This window comes from Protopterus annectens, chromosome 1.part0 (genome assembly GCF_019279795.1).
Source record: "Protopterus annectens isolate FY-2018-M chromosome 1.part0, PAN1.0, whole genome shotgun sequence".
Classification (NCBI taxonomy): domain Eukaryota; kingdom Metazoa; phylum Chordata; order Ceratodontiformes; family Protopteridae; genus Protopterus; species Protopterus annectens.
Genome location: NC_056725.1, coordinates 1,437,261,628 through 1,437,282,869, shown reverse-complemented (window position 1 = coordinate 1,437,282,869; position 21,242 = coordinate 1,437,261,628). Strand labels below are relative to the sequence as shown.

Sequence of the window (21,242 nt, the reverse complement as noted above, 5' to 3'; positions counted from 1 at the left end):
CTTTCATATATCAGCATGTATATGTTGAAAATAAATCTATTACCACCTATAACATCATGTTCTATAACAATATAATAACAGCTATGAATAAAAAAATGTGCTGTGATATAATTTATATAGATGTAACATCAGCATTTGACAGGGTCATGCACAAAACACTGATCAATAAAGCAGAACAACTAGGTAATGATTTACTCTTGATAAGATGGATAGCTGCATGGCTTACAAATAGGGCGTAGTAAGTATCATATAACAACTGGATGGGTGAAATCCTTGGTTACAGTCAGGGTGTCCCACAGGGCTCTGTCCTAGGCCCATACCTGTATAGACTGTATATTTCAAACCTATCTTTTTAATAATACTACATAGCCATCAGATGCTGTGGTTATAACTGCTGAGTGGAGGTTGGAGTTGGCTGGATGAAAGTAACTGACCAGCTTGCCTTAGCTCAGTTTAAACAATCACTATCTGGCTTTGGAGGACTAGTGTGCTTTTGTGAGAAGTATGATGGAACACTTAACTGGACATCTGATATGCACAGACATATTAGGGATAATTGCTGTGGCTGTCTGCTGTGGAAGAAAATGGCTGATTAGTGCTGTTTGCTTATTATTTTGGCTTTGCAGGACTAATGTAATTACGTGAAGCAACATGAAATAGTTTAATATCTGACAACTGTTTGGAACAAAGGTAGAATACACTATAAGATCATCCATTTTATCACAATCAGATGTCTAAATTGTACATAGAACTGATTATAACTGTATGGCAGGGGTTGTCTGGATGAAAGTAACTCACCCTGTTGTCACCTGCTTTTATTAGTAGTCATTTGACAAAAAACAAGGGATAAATGCATCACAGAATTACCAGACCTTCAGCACTTCTGTGAGCTTGTAACTCCCAAGCACCAAGGCTGTGTACGTTGATTTTGACATGGGCTTAGTAATTGCCTCTGTCTTGAACCCTCCCTACTCTAAAACCAATCCTGCTGATAGGTGTACACAGAAAGTCACTGAACTTGTGTGGGGAATGGGGACAATGTCAGTATTTCTTTAACATTCTCCTAAACCTCAAAGGTTACTACATCATGTGTTGGGCTGGAGCTAGTGTGGTCATTATTTCCATAAACTTCCTCACAAACTTTAGCAGAGTGTGTAGATGATCTTTATAAATTGTATGCAAACACTGTACTAATCACAAGAAGTAACAATTTAGAAACATTATTGTAATCATTATTATTTTTAAATTTTCCTCACAATCATGCATTTGATGCATATACAGGTGGCTATCTCTGGAGTAGAGCAAATAAACATGCTGTTTGTATATATCTAACAGCAAATGTGTTATCTTCTATTTTTTTTTTCAGTTTTGACCTATTCTGACATTATAAGGTACACAGAATGTGGCTGTCTTTTTGGGGTAGGGGATGAGGAGACATGCCAAACATAAATATGATATCAGCAGTATGAAATATGACTGTGGGCATTTGTACCTTAATTTTAATCCCAGTTTCATACCAGAGGGGGTTAAACAGAAAGTGACTAAGTGTGAAAGGTAAGAGTATTTCTGACCTTTTAACACCTTTAAAAGCTGTAATACAGTTCACACTGTCACACACAACAAGCAAGTGTGGCAGCTTGAAGTGCATTACAGGGTTTTAAAGCTGTTTCAGTTTCCCATCTGTGTTGTCTGGCATCTATTGTTTTATGTTCTAGTGTAAGACAGTGCAAAGCAACTCTGAAATGTGACTAACAAACTCTGTTAAACACCTTCAACCAGAAAGGTGCAGCACAGGGTTGTCTTTTTTTTTTCAGTTTCAGAAAATAATCACAGCCCTTTATTCAAGACTCTGAGCAGTGTGGAAAACCTTGAACTATGAGAAACAAGCTTTTCATCAAAGAAAAAAGCTTTTATTTCCAATCTGTTTAAAAATTTTAAGTTGAATGTATAGTCACCCATTTGGTGATAGCACTTGTTTTTGCACTTTTCTGCTTTTTTCCATGTTTTATAACAAAAAAGTATCTGTTTGCATTTTATTACTTTGTTTGGGGACCTTAGTCATGTAGCTTCATTTGCAGTGGTGGCATTATTGTCAAATACTGTCAGACTGGAGCCATATTTAGTCATTTATTACTATGTTGGTGGTGCTGCGGTAGCATTATCACCTCACAGTAAGACGTTGTCCTGTTTGATTCTCAGCTAGAGCATCTTCTGTGTGGAAACATGCATGAATGGGCATACCTTCATGGAAGGTTGTGTGTCAGGGCTGGCAACTCTGCACGTAAAAATCTACTGCCAATCATTAGCGGACCGAAGTTGCGCTGTGGCAACCCCTAACCGGGAAAAAGCCAAAAGACACAAACAAACAAATTACTATGCTGCCATAAACAGTGTTACTGGTAAATGTCTGCATAATCTGGTGCCTTAGACTATAGTGGAATTACAGTAATGGCAGTACTGTAAAGTCTTCTGCTGGAATTGTGCCTCAGTGCTTTTACAACTATTTAGATTCCAGTCTTTGCTGCTGTCTTACATTCTGCTTATCAGTTACCTGCTTAAAGTTGCATTCCAGTGCCTTTCTGTTACTTTGCTACATTTTCCCCTATTGTTTGTGACTGCTCCAGCCCGCACTGATACATTAAGCTAAAGTTTCTGAAATTCTAACCTACCTAGAGTCAAAGGACTAAGAGAACTGTAACTTTCTAACAGGCTTTGAAGTCACAGATCTCTATTATTGGTTTTATTTGATTGGATCCTTTTGTAGCGAGTCTGCTTCTTGCCGCTTGGATTTTTCCAACCCTACCATCCTTTTCCTTGATGGTTTTAAAAGCCTGTATTTCTGGCTTCCAACCTTCCAAAGTTTATCCCTCCCTTCCTTTCTTCATCGCTATTGTGGGTTTTGCAAGCTATTTAAGTTCTTTTCTCACCCATTGTTTTCTACTGATCCATAATACTGAGTGGACACCCAGAAAACCAGTACTGCTTGTGAATAAACTTCCCTTATTACAAATTGTTTGCTCATTTTGCCAGCTCTTCCATCTGATCTGCATCCTTACTGCAATCTGAGATGATCCCGAATTAATTGTGCTCCATCCTTGACAGATAAAAGATGTATTTTATTGTTTTGCAGTTTAGCTAACTTAATTAGAGTGATACTGCTTTATTTTCACTTTATTTGTTGATTTTGCACTTTAAATCACTTTAAATGTCCCTAATATTGTACTGTGTGTATATTGTTAAGATATGTACTTTTGAGAAACCTTCTAGGCAGTGTTACTGTGCAATTTACTAACTTGCATTTGTTGCTGCTACTTAATTGTTGCATTTCTGCACTTTTTGCCCAGCAAGGCTACCCTTTTAATTGGTTACACAAAGAAAAACTTGTTGGCACAGAGACTAGCACTGCCCCATGTGCTTAGCGGTATATACTCCTGTTACTTCTCTTAACTCCCGCAGGAACTTACTGACTACCAATTAGGGCCAGAAACCATGGACATGAATTTTCCTGCTGGCTCTGCAGCCAGACTGGTAGATAATGCCATTCCAAGATAATGCAGTGATTGCCTTATGTTTACTGACAATGAGCCAACTTATTCTCAACCAATCTGATAAGGTATGTGACAGATATATTTGTACAATGTCACTGAAGGCAAAGCTCTCACATACAAGCACAAATAATACCATCCAGAATGTCACAAATACACAGACCACACCCACCACACAGTGTATAGGTCAGACACTCAGACCAAAATATGCTGAGACTCTTAAAGTAATCTTTCAAAACCCCAAAGACCTCCCAGACATTTAACCTACAACATATATCCTTAGCATCCCCATAATTATTCCACTAAAAAAACACTCATTGCAACACATACAGTCACACTACCTGGAACCTGAATTTTAAAGCTCATAAGCCAAGCCACCACACATCTCAATATTTTAGTCATGGGAGATTCCATTTTGAGATACACAGATGTCTCATTCACGAGGGTGAATAAAGAGAAAGCCATAATCAGCTGTCTGTCAGGTAGAAGGATCCACCAGATCACTCATACATGCAGGTCACTGGACCACAGGCAACAGTATGACTCTCTCATAATCCATGTAGGTGTAAGTGACTTGAGATGTACCTCCCTAGAGTACAAGAAGAGAGACAGAAACATTACGAAAATCTTGGACTATGTTTTCCAGGCTGGTATGAGCCTAGCATTGGGGTGCATTCTACTTTCACAAAGGATAATTCCACAACATGGGCAGAACATGATTGACTTTAATGATTCATAGGTTCATAGGTTCATAGATTGGTACTAGGCTATCGGCCCTAGGGCCTATGCAAGCCTAGCCATAACAATTCCCTGGATATTTCTTCCTACAATATTTACTTCTCTGGACCCATCTAGCAGGGTGACTGACATGATCCCCGGGGTGAATTTCCTATCTCCCATCCAATCATCAAGGTTCCTTTTGAAGAAGGCCAATGAGGCACTCTGCTTGACATGTATGGGCAGTCTATTCCAGAGTATGGGGAGTCTCTGGGTCAGGAACCTATCCCTCCAGCATGTTTTGTTCATTGTGATGCCAAGGTTTAGATCCCTGGAGCATGTGGCTCTCAGGGATTGGGATTTCTTTAATTGGAGCCTGTGCAGCAGCTCAGGGTTTGACATGGCCTTGTATGTTAAGCAAAGATCGCCTCTGAGTAGACGATATGCCACAGAGTATAGCTAGAGTTTTTTTAGATGGTCAGCATGTGGCATCTGCTTTAGGCCTGTGATTCTTTTAGTGAGGTATTTCTGTGGCCTTTCCAGCTGTTGCAGATGTCTTGTGAGGTACATACCAAATGGGGCATTATACTCTATAATGGGTCCAATGAGGGATGAGTACAGTGGGACAATGACCTCCTTTTTTCTGGATGAAAAGCCCTTCATGATGAGGTGTGCCACATAGAAGGATTTCCTGACTGTTGTGGCGATGTGGTTATCAAAAGTGAGACCACTGTCCACCTGTGTCCCTAAGTCTCTCATCACACTTTCAATGTTTAGTGTCCTATCACCTATGTGGTAATTCATGGGTACATGTTTTTTTCCAAAGGGGATAACTATATATTTCTTGGCATTAAGCTTGAGCCCATGGCTCTGGAATCAGGCATCTGTTTCTGTAAGGCCCCTTTGTAGAATATCCACATAATTTGGGGATTTAATAATGGCTCCCAGTTTGCAGTCATCTGCGAACTTTGTTAGCCAGAGTCTCTTAGTGTTGGCCTGTACTTCAGATAAGTAGATGTCAAACAAGAGTGGTCCCAGGACTGAACCCTGAGGTACTCCACTTGTCACTTGTCTTGAGCTGGATTTGGAGTCAGCTACTTTTACAGTCTGTGTTCTGTCAGTAAGCCAGTTAGCAACCCATTGAGTGATGTAGGGATTTATGCCCAGCTTAGTAAGTTTATCTATGATTCCAGAGTGGGGGATGGTGTTGAATGCCTTGGTGAGGTCCAGATAGGCTGTGTGGACCACCTTACCCTCATTCAAAGCTCTGGAGACTGATTCGAAGAAGTCAATCAGATTCAGGAGACAAGATCGGCCCTTCACAAACCCAAACTAGATGGGGTCCAGTGTTTGAAGGTTGACAATGTCTTTGTTTATAAGTTCTATGATAATGCGTTCCATGTCCTTGCAGATCAGGCTTGTCAGACTGATGGGACGGTAGTTCTCGGGGATCCAAGAGGGAGCCTCCCTTGTGGAGCGGGATAACTGTAGCTGTGCGCCACTCAGTGGGCATGAAGCTTGAGGTGAGGCTATGATTAAACATGACACTTAGGTGAGGTGCCAGTTTATTTTGTAGTTCATGTAGTACACAGCCTGGGATGTCATCTGGTCCCATGGATGCTGTATTCTTAGCTTTGGAGAGTGCAGTTTCTACCTGTGTGGCCATGATTATTGAAATTTGGCAATCATTTGGTATTGAGATGGGCCCTTTAGGGGGTGAGAGGGGGGTGAAGTTGGCACTAAATCTATCTGCCAGGATATTGGCAATATCCTTGGGATCAGTATATTTAATGCCATTCTGTTGTAGCTCAGAGCAGATCTGAGCATTGCCATTTAGATTCTTGACATAACTATAGAATGCCTTGTGGTTGTCTTTGGAATCTTTGGCAATTTTATTTTCGTAACTAGCTTTTGAGGATTTTATGAGGGATCTCAGCTTCTTACTGAGGCTGGTGAGGGAGTTTTTTGCATCCTGGGATTTTCCTCTTTTCTTCAACAGTTTCTTCCTTCTGTTGTATAGTTTGTTTATAGCAGGGGACCACCAGATTGGCTTCCTTATTTTGGAGAAGAACATCTTGGTTCTATATGGGATGGCAAGATTTATGCATGAGTGGATGTGCTCGTACAGTGCCTTAGTGTAGGGTTCTGCAGTCGAACTTTCGGATCCCATCTGCGTGGGTGTTGTGATATTTGTCACTTCTGACTTCAGTAGCATGAAGTTGGCTTTGGAGAAGTTTTTAAGGATGTTTCCTTACTGTGGGGGGGGTGTGAATGTCAAGGGTGATTTGCTTATGGTTAGACCTGACCAATGAGGGGGTGACCACTGGTGTGGAGCATCTATCTCCCATGTTGGTAATGACCAGGTCTAGGATATTGGAGCCCCTGGTGGGACAATGGATTAGTTGATACAGGGCATTGGAATTTATGAATTCCAAGAACCGTTGTGAAAAGGAGTTGGTACCTGAGTAGTTTTCCCAGTTAATGGCAGGGCAGTTGAAATCACCCAGTATTAGGGTGTTTGTTTATATCTTAATAATTTCCAGTATATTTAGAAAGGTGTAGTGAGAATCTTGGAGCATGGTGGGGGATCTGTAGCAAGCTGCAATTTGGATTGCAGTCTTACCTAATGTTAGTTGCACCTGGAGAATTTCAGATGCATTGTGTTGGGCAACTAGCCTGGAGGTGTGAATATCCTTGGTGAATATGGACACTCCTCCACCTTTAGTGTTTTGGTCTTGGTTTTGTGGCCGAAAAGTGTGGTAAGAATTGTATCCTGGTATTGCAGGGGTGCTCTCTGAAGTCTTGAACCAGGTCTCAGTTACTGCACAGATATCGATGTTCTCCATTTTTAGGAGTGCCTCGAGAGATTGCATTTTGAGGTTTAGACTTCTAGCATTGAGTAGCATTACCTTCAGATTTTGCATGCTTGTATCTGTTACGGTGGTGGTTTTATCCTTTGAACCTTGCCTAAAAAAGGCACTATAGGGGTGGCAAGAGCTTTAACCAGTAACCTGAACCCCAGGGGTGACAGGTGCAGACCATCTCTGGCAAAGCATTGTGGTTTGTCGATCATGTCTTCCCAGGCAGACAAATACTGGATCCCTTTGAATGACACCAGAAGCTTAGCCAATTGCTGAAGTCAATCATTTTGTCCTTATACTATGGTATCATTCTGGGCGAAGGCAGGATGCTACTCAGGGCTAGGGTCATACCTGCCTGGGGTCACATGATCCAAGATCTCTTCCATGTCTCTTTTCATGTAGTCCAGGGAGGCACGTCTCAAGTCATTCACTCCAGCATGGACAATGACAGAGTCATATATGTACTTGTTGTGGAGTGACTTGAGTGCATGCGTTATGTGGCGGATGATTGGCTTAGCTTCTCGTGCCATTCCAAGGGGATGCAATGTTTGCCAGCATGGAAGGATATGGTTGACAGACCATGTTGTTTTGTCAAGGATGGTCTGTACCTGTCACAGCTAAGCCTTTGAATACTGGCTAAAACATTGCTCTCCCCCATAGTGCCTTTTTAGGCAATGCCAAACTGCCACACCTTCAGCACAGCAAAACCAGCCTAAGGGAACTTAAATGTGTTGCTTCTCAATGCCAGCAGTCTTAACAAGAAACTACATTTCCTCCAAGTTCTCATCACTCTGGAGTAGGCAGACATCTGTGTGGATACCGAGACATGGTTTAAAACAGAGGAGAGCACCCTGGCAGTGCAAAGCTAGAAAGCCTTCCACACATTTAGGCTAGGTACCATACAAGCAAGAACTAAATATGGAGGGATCTCAATGTACATTGATAACAAGGTTACCTCAAGGCTGGTCAAACAGGATCATGTGCTTGAGCTTCTCCATTTCCAAATTACCATAAGCAAAGTCCCAACCAATATCCTTGCTAGCTATAGGTCTCCCTGTAAGACCCAAAAAACATATCTCATGCTTAAGTATATTGGAGATGCTCACCATTCAAATGAGTACCATATTCATAGGTAACTGAATATCCTACTATAAACTGGGAATCATACATGACCCCAAACTTGCAGACCCAGAGATTCCTGGACTTTATAAACACTAATTTCCTGGACCAGATAGTCCACATGCCCACTAGTGGGGCAAACATATTCAACTTGGTCATCACTAACATGGGAGAATGCTGCATCCCCCCTCCCCCCATGTAATGTCCTCTCTTTTAAGGTCAGACCATAAAGCTGCTTCCTTTGAAATAAAAATAAAACCCATGATACCTGCTAACCCCAGGGCATTTAGGAACTATTCTAAGGCCAACTTCCTTTTAGTAAGTGATAACATGTCAAAATTTCAAGCCCCCCAAAACCCTGAGAACACAATTACCTATGCAGAACTGTTTACAGATACTCTCTATAATCATATTAACAAATGCATAGTGACAGCTGTGACTAACAGATATGAGGTCAGGAAAAAAATCAAAAAACAAGCCACCATGGCAGAATTGAAACATCAATAGGCTGTATAACATAACAGAAAAAACTCTTAGCAAACATTAGGAAACAGAAAGCCCAGCAGAATAAAAATGCTGTAATTATTCTAAACAAACAACTCAGAGGGCAAATCAGGTCTACCAAAGCCATTTTTGTGGTAAAAATGGCATCCCAGGCAAAGGACAACCACAAGGCTTTCATTAGTTATGTCCATAACATCAAAGGCTGTAAACAACAATATGCAGATCTAATTATAAATGGAGTCTTCCTATATGGAGCCAGAATATACTGGACAAAAAATTCAGTTCCAGTTTTATCTCCTTCGTCCCACAGTCACTGACAACAATCCCCCCCCCCCAACTACCATGAGAGAACAGGTCCTAAACATAGTCTCCAAGACCAAGAACATCTAAGAACATCTCATAGATGGGCTGCAGTAATATCCCAAGATGGCCCCTAAACAGAATGAACCACAACCTATCAGGGCCACTAAAAATCACTATTTAACCATGGCATGTAGTCAGGCTTCATGCCATGTAAATGATGAACTGCAACAGTCATCCCTTTGCAGAAGTGTGGGCCTTCTAGGAACCCCATAAACTACAAACCCATTAGTGTTACTAGACTCATATGCAAAGCCATGTAAAGAATTATCATGAAAATTATGAATAATGACATTGGAAAACTCCAGATACAGGATCCAACCCAGATTTAGTTTTGTCAAGGGAAGATCGTGCCTACTCATTCTGGTAGACTTCTTCAAGATGGTCACCAAGACAATGTTGCTCAACTTATAAGCAAGGGTATTGCATCTAGGTCCAAGGAAGTCATTGTTCCATGTGCTCAGCCCTTATCAGCCCTTATCATCTCTGTCACTGAGTGCAATGCCCTCTTCAGTATGTACCTGATCAGGCATATACAACAACTGGAATGTCCACAATGGTTCCCTACAAAATATACAGTGTTAACAATATGTCCTATGCATATTGACTTAAAGTCCTATCCCTATACTCTGTCTCCTACAGATAGTTGAGGGGTGATCTATGTCTGGCATACATGACATCCCAGGATCCTACTCTGATGGGCCTCTTGCATATCTGCAAAAAAAAAATAGCATCAGAACTACCTGATCCAGAGACTTAAACCTTGCTTGTGACATAAAAAGGACATGTTGGAGGGACAAGTATGTCACTCAGAGAGTACACCTTCTCTGGAACAGGTTACCACCCATGTGAAGCAGAGTTCTTCTCTGACCCTATTCAAGCTTAACCTGGACCAGTGCATGGGAAATCAAAAATTCACCCCGGTCTGTCACCTGTGTCTTTAATGAATAGAGGTCATCTGTAAATGTTTGACCACTCATCACCCACTAGCTTACACATACCCCTAAAAATAACCTCTAGAGTACCAAACCTGGATACATTCAGGATGCATGGCTAGGCTTAAAATGTCCCTTGTGGCCATTAGCATAGACTTTACCTATGAATCTATGTTCTATGTCCATCCATCCTCAACCCCTTTTTTCCCCATTTCTGCACATGGGGTCAGGGTCTCACTTCAACAGTGACAATCAGCTTGAGCCAAGGCTTACACCACTGGGTGGCTAGCCCTACAGCAGTAATTCATCTATTCCACTCACTCACACACAAACTCACACCTATTGCCAACTTAGAGTGTCCAATCCACCTACCGCATATCTTTGGAATGTGGGAGGAAACCGGAGCACCCAGAGGAAACCCATGTGATATGCAGACTCCGCACAGAAGGCAGCCCAGCTGAGAATTGAACCAGAGAACCTCTTGCTGTGAGGCAACAACTCTAACTGCTGCACCACCGCAGCCTCCCTCCATGTTCCATGTACTACACTAAAATTAAAAATTCAGATGTTTACTCCTTGCATGGGGATAAAACCACTGGAGATGGAATGATAAAACATAATTAAAGAGCAGATTATGTAAACTAGGGGCCTCCATGAAACATCTCTTTCATAATGTTCCCTAGTTTCTGAAGTAAATCCTCGAATGTAGTAAGGAGCATAGTTGTGCTTGCTATAAGCCTTTTGATTTGCCGGCTTGATAGTTTTATGGTGCACTCACCTCCTGAAATCCCCATGCTATTTCCAGTTTAGAATAATTTTATAACTAATGACTTCAAGTAAAAACTGTAACAAATGCATACCTTTAGATGCCATTAAATTAAGCCTACTGAATACCATGTGGTGAGTCTAATCTTGTTCACGTATAAGCTATATTTTTTAGGTACTTTTTGTTAAAAATGCACTGAAACAAGATTCTGTCTATTGCTATGAGGTAACATTCTACAAATGATGCAGTACAGGGGAAGGAGAGGCTGTGTGGTCTGGTCTGATAAAATTCTACTTATCCAACCACACTGACGTCAAGACTGAAAAAGGTCCTTGGACTAGGCCACCTATCTAGTTAACAAATTGACAAGCAAATAAAATAAATAAATAGATAAACAAATAGAATATCCCACTGCCTAAATTAACAAGTTAACTGTTCCTCTCTCACACATCTCCTAGCTACTACCATCCTATGTATGGCAATATTTTAATAATTTAATCACAGAAACAGTTTTATAAATGTACTAAGCTACCTATCCCATCTGGACTACCACTATGTCCTGTTTGATAGACAAGATCCAAATCCTTATTAACCAACATGATTTTTCTTTTTGTATCCTTCTAGAAAGATTTGTCTGTCTTCTGCATTCTTGAATTTCACATTATTATTGTTTTTTTCCACAATTTCATAATGCAATTTTATACAGCTGCAACTCTCTATGAGAAAATATACTTCCTCATATTACATTTGAGTCAGCCTCCATCTTCACACTGTGCGTATTTGCTCTTGTGTAACACATCTTATGAAAAATACCATGCTTCTGTGAATTGTTTCTAGAATGTTTAATTTTTCTTTAATGCCCCACTTCTATTCACATTAAGTATATTTAGCATCTCTTGCTGAGTATTTTAGATGTAGACCGTGCACAGTTTTGTTGACTTCTTTGTATAGCTTCCATTCTGCCAACATATCTCTTTTGGTGATATAACTGTGCACAGTACTCCTTATGTTGTAGTCTCACCAGCTTTCTGTGTAAGAAACAAAACAACTTTCACTCTTTTGGTAATACCTCCACCAATGCATAACAGAATCCCTCAACTTTTAGTTATTTAATGTTTGCTAATTAGTTTGATTGGCTGATACATGACTTTTTGCAGACAGATCTGGGCCACATACTAATGAAATGTAACACAATATATGTGTATGTATATATATATATATATATATATATATATATATATATATATATATATATATACCACGCACACACACACACACACACACACACACACACACACACACACACACACACACACACACACACAGAAGAATAAGGAAATAGGAATATGCTACAATATGCAGAATGTAGAACATAACAAGTAAATATAAAGATGGTTCTCATAAATATCTGTGCAAACAAAATGAAAGGAGCATACAACAAACATACAATTTAACAAGGAAGGTCTAAAGAATGCAAATCCTTATAACAATGCTTAAATGCAAATAATTAAAAAATGTTTTACTTCAAATCAATCACAGGTTCTTTTTGGCATTGTATCAGAGTGTAAAACTAAGCACAAATTTAAGCCAAATAACTAAATATAAAGGCTGGTAAGGCTGCAATCAAAGATGTACAATTCTAGGTAAGTAAACTTAACCAGCATCCTTAATGCAGGAGCATTTGTATTCCTAAATCAGGAGTAAATTTAACTTTCTCTTAAAGAGAGTTAAGATTTTACAATGCAGTAATTTGCAGAGGAATGTTATTCCACAAGGCTGGGATGAGCCTTAAGAAATATCCTTCACAGATGGCTGAGAAGAAATTGGGCCTATATTTGATGACAGTTTATAGATAATAGAATGCATTAACTTGAAATAATAAGTGTAGCTATATAAAAGTCTCTGTGCCCAGTAAAAGAGAGAGGCTTATGTAGTAAAACATTGTGATATTTTTGCTCTGTGGAGAAAGGGAGTTGAGTTTCTGATGAATCAGTTATGTATTCCTTCCCTGGATTTTTGTTAACCAGGTGTATTATCTTACATTTCTATGCTTTGAAATTAAACTGCCAGAGTTAAAGGCGCCTCTAACTTTAACATGTTCTGCCTCACCTCATCTAACCCTCTTTCTGTATCAGCCTTACTACAAAACATTTTTGTTATTTGCATAGAAGTATATTTTTCCTTAGAGGTTCATAGGTTCATAAGTATACTGTCGTAATGAACACCAGGACCTTTATAAGCCTAGCCTTGCAGTCCAACCCAATTGTGTTCCTAAGTATCATGGGCATTTATTCAGAGGGGTATGTTAGTTAGGAATTTTCTAGAGATTATATGGGGGGTATCTTAGACTGGGCATTACTGTCTGCCTCTGTCTATCAGAGACATGAAGGCCAGACCCAGGGTAAATTTCTGATTTCCCATCCATTGGTCAAGGCTACATTTAAACAGAGTTATGGAGGGGCTGTGCTTCACATGGATGGGAAGCCTGTTCTCAATAGTTGGTTGCTGCTCTTATGGCAGTTATGATCCCTTCTCTACCCTCCGCACACATGGATACTTCTTTTATACCACCTTATAGAAGGAGTTTTTGTTTTTTGTTGCAGTTTCCCATCCTGCCAAAGTCAGCTAGCTTCATGTCCAGCATTTTTACTTTAGCATGGTAAAGATGAGCAGCAGTGGTCACCCCATACTAAGTCCTTGCTGACATATGTTTCTGAGATCCTGTCCGTCCCTGCCCCCATCTGAGACTGACATTCTTTACAATGAATAATAATACAAGCTGATTGAGGCAATTCCCATGTAAGGTATCAATCCCAATCCTGTTTATGACAGCTGTGGTAGTACAGATGTGTCTGTTAGCATTTGGCAATGTCCACTGTTTTTCTACTCTTCTAAATAGTGTTTCAACAACAATGTTGTTTTCCCTCCCCTTGAGGTGATGAATTGTTAAATAACCCATGGAAGAATTGCAGTGTCACATAATGCAGTACTGCGGTAGTGTTGTCACCTCACAGTAAGATGTTGTCCTGTTCGATTCACAGCTAGAGCTTCTTCTGTGTGGAGACATGCATGAATGGGTGTACCTTCATTGAAGGTTGTGCGTCAGGGCCGGCAACTCGGCACGTAAAAATCTACTGCCAATCATTAGCGGACCGGAGTTCCACTGTGGCGACCCCTAACTGGGAAAAGCCGAAAGACACAACAAGATGGTCTCATAATGCATCTCTAGTTTACCTGCTACTTTCTTGCTGTTATCTATTTTCTTGTCTCAAGAGATGACCGTTCTTAGTTTCACCTTCTCTTCCTCTCTATCTTTTTCCAATAGTAGCAAAACTGCTTGTTTATTTCTCAGTTATACTCTGTAATGACTGTAATATTCAGAAAGTTCTTATCTATTAAGTCCATGGAGTAGTTTATACAAACATAATCATTGTTAATTTATACATAACTGCTATAGGCAAGGCGCATTCATATGTACCTGGTTATACAATGTATTTTTAGTCATTTCATAGGCTAATATGTAAGTATTAGGCTAGATGCCCTTGTGGGACATTTTCAGCTTAGCCAGTTTCCCTTTCAGTGCTTGATTTAATCTGTCCCATTTGGTGTTACATTGGTCTTACTTGTCCCATGGTCAATAATGATACATTATCCCTAGTGAGAATAATTGGGATCTCTGCTCTGGAACTGTATCGCCATCCAAGTGCATCCTTGTCCACATTCAGGTGCATCTTGAATCTATGGATGGGTAGTAGAAAATTTATTCCATGCCTGCCCCCTCTACTACTAATGGACAGAGGCAGCTTCTAAATGCTTTATCCCATGCATGGGTCCCCTCAGATTATCTATGGTATGATCCCAGTTATTTTCATTAGGTGTAATATATAATTACTGACCCTGGGATGGGCAAGGCCAATCTCTAACTAAACGGGATTGGTTATTTTGAGCACAAAAAGGGAAATTGGCTAGGCTTAAAATGGCCAGCAACAGCAACTAGCCTATGAACTTATGAACACAAAGGGTACCGCATCTAAGAATTGAATCAGGAGCTCAAGCATTATGAGGCACCAATATACACCAATGTAATACCTCTTCTGCTAATTACAAATAGGAAAAATAAAAAAAAATTGTAAAAAAAATATCATGCATATTATTAAAAGAGTGTCCAGCAGCCTAATTCTTTACCTCTGTCACTTTACTTTATAATCTGTAATTGTTATGCAGATTCCTCACAAATAACTTTAATTAATCTACTGACATGTTTTCCTGATGTACTGCATTCCTTATAACCTGTGTAAATGTTTCACTAAATAATCATACAAGTCCTTTCTCTTCCTCACTCATTCTCATCTGCTTCTTTACTTGCATAAGTACAGCATAGTCTTTTCTGTATATTTTATTTACTACTTTATTTTTGAGTAGTAAATACATTATTCCAAACTGCTAGAATGGCACAGAGCTCCAATTTCATAAATGAAAAATACATGACTATGCTGTAATTGTCGAACCACACATATTTTACCTTCTGTTACCTTCCACATAAACAGCATATTCAAGGATAAATCATATTTAAAGACATAGGATTTTTTAAGACAATACTCAGTTACACAATAATTTTAGTAATCTATAGTTTGAATAGAAGTATACTGACCTCAGGACGTTTCACTTCTTCAGTCACATTGTTTAGCATATTCCATCCGTCATAGGCCCACAGAGCCTGGTAGAAGGCAAGCCCTACCGGGCCAAAACCAACAGCTGTATTTTGAAAGGCATTCTGAAGATTCTCTGTTTGACCACTTATTAACACAACCACTCCACCAACAAGAATGAGACACAATGCTAGAATTTTGGCTGCAGTGAAGACATTCTGTGTAGATGTGGCCAGTTTCACGTTAAAGCAATTAATAATGTTTACCACTATGATGCAGATGGCAGCCACACATTTTACTACCACCTGAGGTGGAGCACAGCCCACATAAAATGGTACAACCACATACCTCGCAAAGCTTAATGCAACAGCTGCTGTCTCTGAGGGCCCAGTCAAAATTAATGTTGTATAGATGTAAAGAAAAGCAGGAAATGACCCAATATTTCTAAACAAATAAATGTAATTTCCACCTGATTCCTTTATGATGGACCCAAGTTCTACATAGCAGAGACCCCCCAACATAGACAGCACACCACTAGCAGCCCAGATTAAAAGACTGGCACCCGGGCTGCCCATATAATACAGCACCCATACAGGTGACATAAAGATGCCCGAACCAATCATTGTACCTGCAATTAGACACACAGAACTGACAAGTCCCACTTCTCGTTTCAGAGCTGTAGATTGTGATCCTGCACTGAAAATCTTGTCAGGCATCTTAGAGGCACTTTTTGGGTTTTCCCTTCCTTCTTTCTTCATCTTTGTTATCGTTTCTTTTGGTCAGTTTCTGCAAAGAAAAACTGAAGGAAGTCGATAAGTACTGTACAGATATTATGACTGCGTCATTGAAAACAATACCAATATTGCATTAATAATTGAAAGGATTTGCACTATACTCATTTAAAGTTACTGTGAAATGCAGTTTTCTGTTGGCTGAACCCACACTACATTTGCGGGCATGACTCATTCTGATCTAGAAAATAAAACACAAGTTAGCTATCAGTCAGTTAAAGTGTTTGACTAACAAGTGAAACTAATTAGCTTAGTTAGCAGAGTTCTTCAGTTGCAATGCAAAGAAAACATTCTTTTTCAGATTTTATGGCTAAACTAAGTTAGCAGTTATCCATTGCAAAGAGTAAAAACAAGAAAACAATAATCAATGTCCTAATTATATGATGTTAGTGAAAACCTTTATGTGAAGCAGCTATTAAGCAAAACAATTATTATCAAGACAGAACTATATTTTGGCTGCATGTCCTTGTATAAAAATGTTTGTACTGTTTTATGGTTAGCTATTCTGTTTAGTCTCTAAACCCATGATGCAAGAGCAGCAATCATTAATTTGTTTTATATTTCCTTTCTAAGAAAAAAATTCTCACAGAATAAAACAATGGGAGTGATATAGTAGGATTTGTGTGTGGATGTTTTATTTTGGAGAAGATAGGAACTTAGCTATTCTGTACTGCAAAATATACCTTTCAGCCCATGAAGTCAGAAAATGCTGATATGTTAGGAATGTATGGTCTCAAACTAAGCATTTTTGCCTGAATCTTTACTGCGTCTGAATCTGAAAAGGTAGATAAAGGATAAAGTCAGAAGAGTTTTGAAACATCACATATACCTTAGCATGTTGTGTTTGATCATTGAACATACTTGAAATGTGGTTACCTGTAGCTTACAATGGTGTATGGAATCAGTGCAAGTCACAGTGCTGTGTATACTGCCTATGAATGTGACAATAGAAGAATACATGGTACTCTGTGATATGTGACACCCATGACAGTGAAGGACACACAGCACACTGTAGTTATCAGTATCATGGACATGCACAAGGATAAGTCTGGCATGCACAGGGATGCATCAACATGCCATTTCCTGGGATACCGATGGTTAGACAACTATTTTGTGGCTGTCTGTGTTGTCAGTGATGTGCACATGGCACATGAAAAGTTTCACAATTTCATGATCAGCAGGTAGACATGACAGGACATTTAAGACTGTTAGGAAAGGTATGATTCAGATGTCATGAATCGCTGTATTAGACATGAATTCTGCTGCTGGGGCCCATGTGTTACTGCCATTGTTATAGTCTGTGTACTGATGCATGTGCTGTATCACTTTGCAGACAAGAATGTAAGCAGACAGCATTCTGTCACCTTACAATGAAGGCACTTGCTGAACATTGTAGTATTAGTATTAGGTAGTGGTTATGTTAAAGCAATTTGATGTCATACAGAGAGAGGTACTGTTATATACCACTGCTATGCCAAGAAACAAAATAGGTGATCCTATAATATATTTATTCTAATTTTATTTGAAATAGTGAAGATTAGTTATTAAATGTTAAGAGGAGACCATGACTCTAGGTAGAGGGTAAAATCCAGCAGCGAATACTGCAGCTTGTGACACTGGTGGATCATCTTGGTGAGTACAGCAAGGCTTGGAGATAGTATCTTACCAGTGCATCTCTGAGTCCTCATCAGTCTGTCATAATCCTTAAACAAAAACATCACATGGGACAAGCAAGGCAAAGACTCCTGGAAGTGCGCTCTCCTTGAAATGCTGACACCTAACTGGATCATTTAATGGCTCCTACAATAACTCGTGATAAGTACAGAGTGAAACATCTGCAGTTCAGAAGCACATCCCTATTATTGCTTATCAATAACTTTTTGCCATCTTCACTTGAATCATTACACCCTTAACAATTTTCATCCTGCACTTGAATCAATACATCCCTATTAACCCCCCTTAAACAGCACTTCTCATCTTTCTCTTTTTCTAACTGCCCCATCCACCTCTCAGCCCTTGTCATAGATTCCCTGTATACTAAGCCATAAACCCTCTAGATACACCAAATTGGAACAGGCATCCTAAACAGAACTAATCCTATGCCATGCTCTCTCAGTCATATGCTATTACCACTGTCCTCCTATACAATACAACTATCTCCCTTCCCCTCCTACATAATTTTAAAACTTACTTCATTATATCTCTTAAACTGTTTACAAACGTACACAATACTAAAATCTCCCTTCCTATATAATTGTATAACGTACTTCATTACATATCTTGAACTCCTTACAAAACTTTCTTTACTGAAATGTAAAAACACTAAACTTCTTTACGTTTTCCCTTCTGCACTGTCAATACATTTACTTCCTGAAAGATTTTACAGCCACCAGAATTGTATAAACTTATAACTGCTGATGTAAACATTTTATTGTATGTACCTGCCTTATAATTATGTTTTTTATGAGAAATGTAACAGTTGTTTTTCTGAGAACTGTCTGAAATTCACTGGCTAATGTAAATGCACTGTGAAAGAGCTTTTCTCCCTGGGCCTCTGTTGAAAATGGGCTTTGCCAATAAAACTTTCCCAGTCAGCAGACAAACAAAGGAATAAATAAGTTGAGACAAAGCAGTACAGAATAAGTTATTTCAATATAATATAAAATTCTATGTTCTACAAAAACACAAAAAACTGGTACTTGATTTTTATATCTAGTCCATACTACAATGTTCAGCAAGCTATATCTGCATTCATTGCAAGGTGACAGAATATTGTTTGCTCACATTCTTGTCTGCAAAGTGATACAGCACATGCATTGGTACATAGACTATAACAATGGCAGTAACATATGGGCCACAGTGGCAGAATTCATGTCTAATACAGTGATTCATGACATCTGAATCATACCTTTACTGACAATCTTAAATGTCCTGTCATGTCTACCTGCTGATCATGAAATTGTGAAACTTCATGTGCCATGTGCACATTACTCACAACACAAACAGCCACAAAATAGTTGTCTGACCATCGGTATTGTGACACCCGTGCCTTGGCCCAGTAATCAAGGAGCCTCAATCCTCACCATTAACACAAGAGAGGGCGTCTCAAATATGAGGAAAGGATAGCTAATACACACAGTAAAGTGCAATTTCCCTTAAGAGCACACAGAGATCACAGTCAGTCCAGGGCTGGTCGCTCCCTTGCTCTCCAGGTCCCCAATAAGACTCCCCACTGGCACAGTTATAGGGTCCAGATCTCAGCCAGCTGGGCAAGCTAAAATCTCCAGCACCCTCTCTGTCCAACCAGTGGTTTGTGTCAATGCCCAAGTAGCTGACCCACACACTCTGAGATAACAGTTTATACAACCACACAGACACTTCTGGGGAAGGATGGCATAGGTTCTACAGCTGTGACCCTTTTACCCAGACTATACAGTAGAAATCCTGCCATCACCCAGATAATAATTATCAGCTACTCAAAGGCCCTTAAAAGGGTGTCCAATTATTTCTGTGCAATTGGTAGTATAACTAAACAGTCAAGGCTTATTAGAGTGACTTGGTACAGGATTCTTATATACATGCAATGCACTCTTAGACCCTAACATATCTCTACACAAAGCAGTCACAGTTGAAAGGTTTTAAAATATTTAATAATAAACAATAAAAACACAAGACAATACTTTTTACTACACAGTGCTAGTCAAGAGTTCAGAGATCAGAGAGAAATACTTAAAATAATTCAGTAGTACAGTTCTGACATCACAGAAAAACACAGTCTAATCTTTCTAGTTTCTAGCTATTTCTAAAAGAAAACACAAGTCTAAGATAACCTACATAAGACAACAGGCAGTGCTGTGAGTTGGATGGTCAAGACAAAAATGCTTAATAATCTCTGGTTCTCTCTGTTTAAATTGAAATTGCAATTCTGATAAACATTACATCATTCTTCACCTTTCCCGGAGTTCTCAGGCCAACAGAAACTGCATCTACATTCTTTTATACCTAGGCAGAAACCAGAGCAATAAAAATACATTTGCATGTTTAAATCTAGCAATCTAACTCTTGGTTAAAACAATAGAAAGAATGTGCTAGCCCAGACGGAATGACTCTGAATCTTTAACTTCAAACGACAGACATGAAGTAATTTTAACTTCAAAAGACAGACATGAAATGCTTGTCTTAGCTTTCTTTACAGCAGAGGACAATGTTGTTACATTTTCTTTTTGAAGTTCAACATTTCACAGCATATCCTTTCATTTAAGAAAACAAGCTTGTAGTTCAACATTTCACAGTAGTTTCTTTCAATTAAGAAAACAAGGCCTTAGTGCAACATTCATATTTACAAATGATAGAATTATCTATAAAATTCTATCTGGCTAGGTTGGCAGCCTTCACCCCCCCCCCCCCCGGAGAACTCAAGCTAGTTTTTCAAGTGATCCTTGAGAAACGCTGCTTGAAAGGGTCAGGTCTGTCTGAGCATACCTTCCCCATTCCCTGTCTTGAGAGCCCATCTGCATTAGCATTGCTACTCCCACTGCTGTGCTGCACTGACTTATCATATGTTTGCAACCCCAGGCTCCATCTTAGCAACTTGGCATTTTGCTGGCTGGCTCTGTTTAACCATGTTAGGGGGTTGTGATCTGTCATAACAGTGAATTTCTTTCATACAGATAAAGCTGAAGTTTCTGTAGTGCTCACACTATGGCTAGACATTTCTTTTCTACAGCTGCATAGCATTCCTCCCTTGGTTGGAGCCTATGACTGAGATAAACCACTGGGTGCTCATCCCCCTCTGAAGAAATCTGGTTAAGTACAGCCCCCACCCCATGGTTCAAACCATCCACCTGCACAACAAATCCTTTGCTGTAATCTGGACTGGCTAACACAGGGAGTCCTCCCAGTGCTTCTTTAAGCTTCTGGAGTGCCTGCTCACATGCTGGGGGTCCACACTACCTTATCTGGCCTGTTCTTCCTTGTCAAGTCTGTGACGGGAGT

The 21,242-nt window shown here is 39.6% G+C and overlaps 1 protein-coding gene across 1 annotated transcript in view; it reads right to left on the bottom strand.

The window, feature by feature from the left end:
• Positions 1 to 16,214, bottom strand: part of LOC122802505 (b(0,+)-type amino acid transporter 1-like) — a 485,360-nt gene extending 469,146 nt beyond the window's left edge. The window contains exon 1 of the mRNA XM_044072192.1: positions 15,459 to 16,214. Within this exon, the coding sequence (XP_043928127.1) occupies positions 15,459 to 16,214 (756 nt within the window). The remainder of the gene's footprint in view (positions 1 to 15,458) is intronic.
• Positions 16,215 to 21,242: the final 5,028 nt, after the last annotated feature.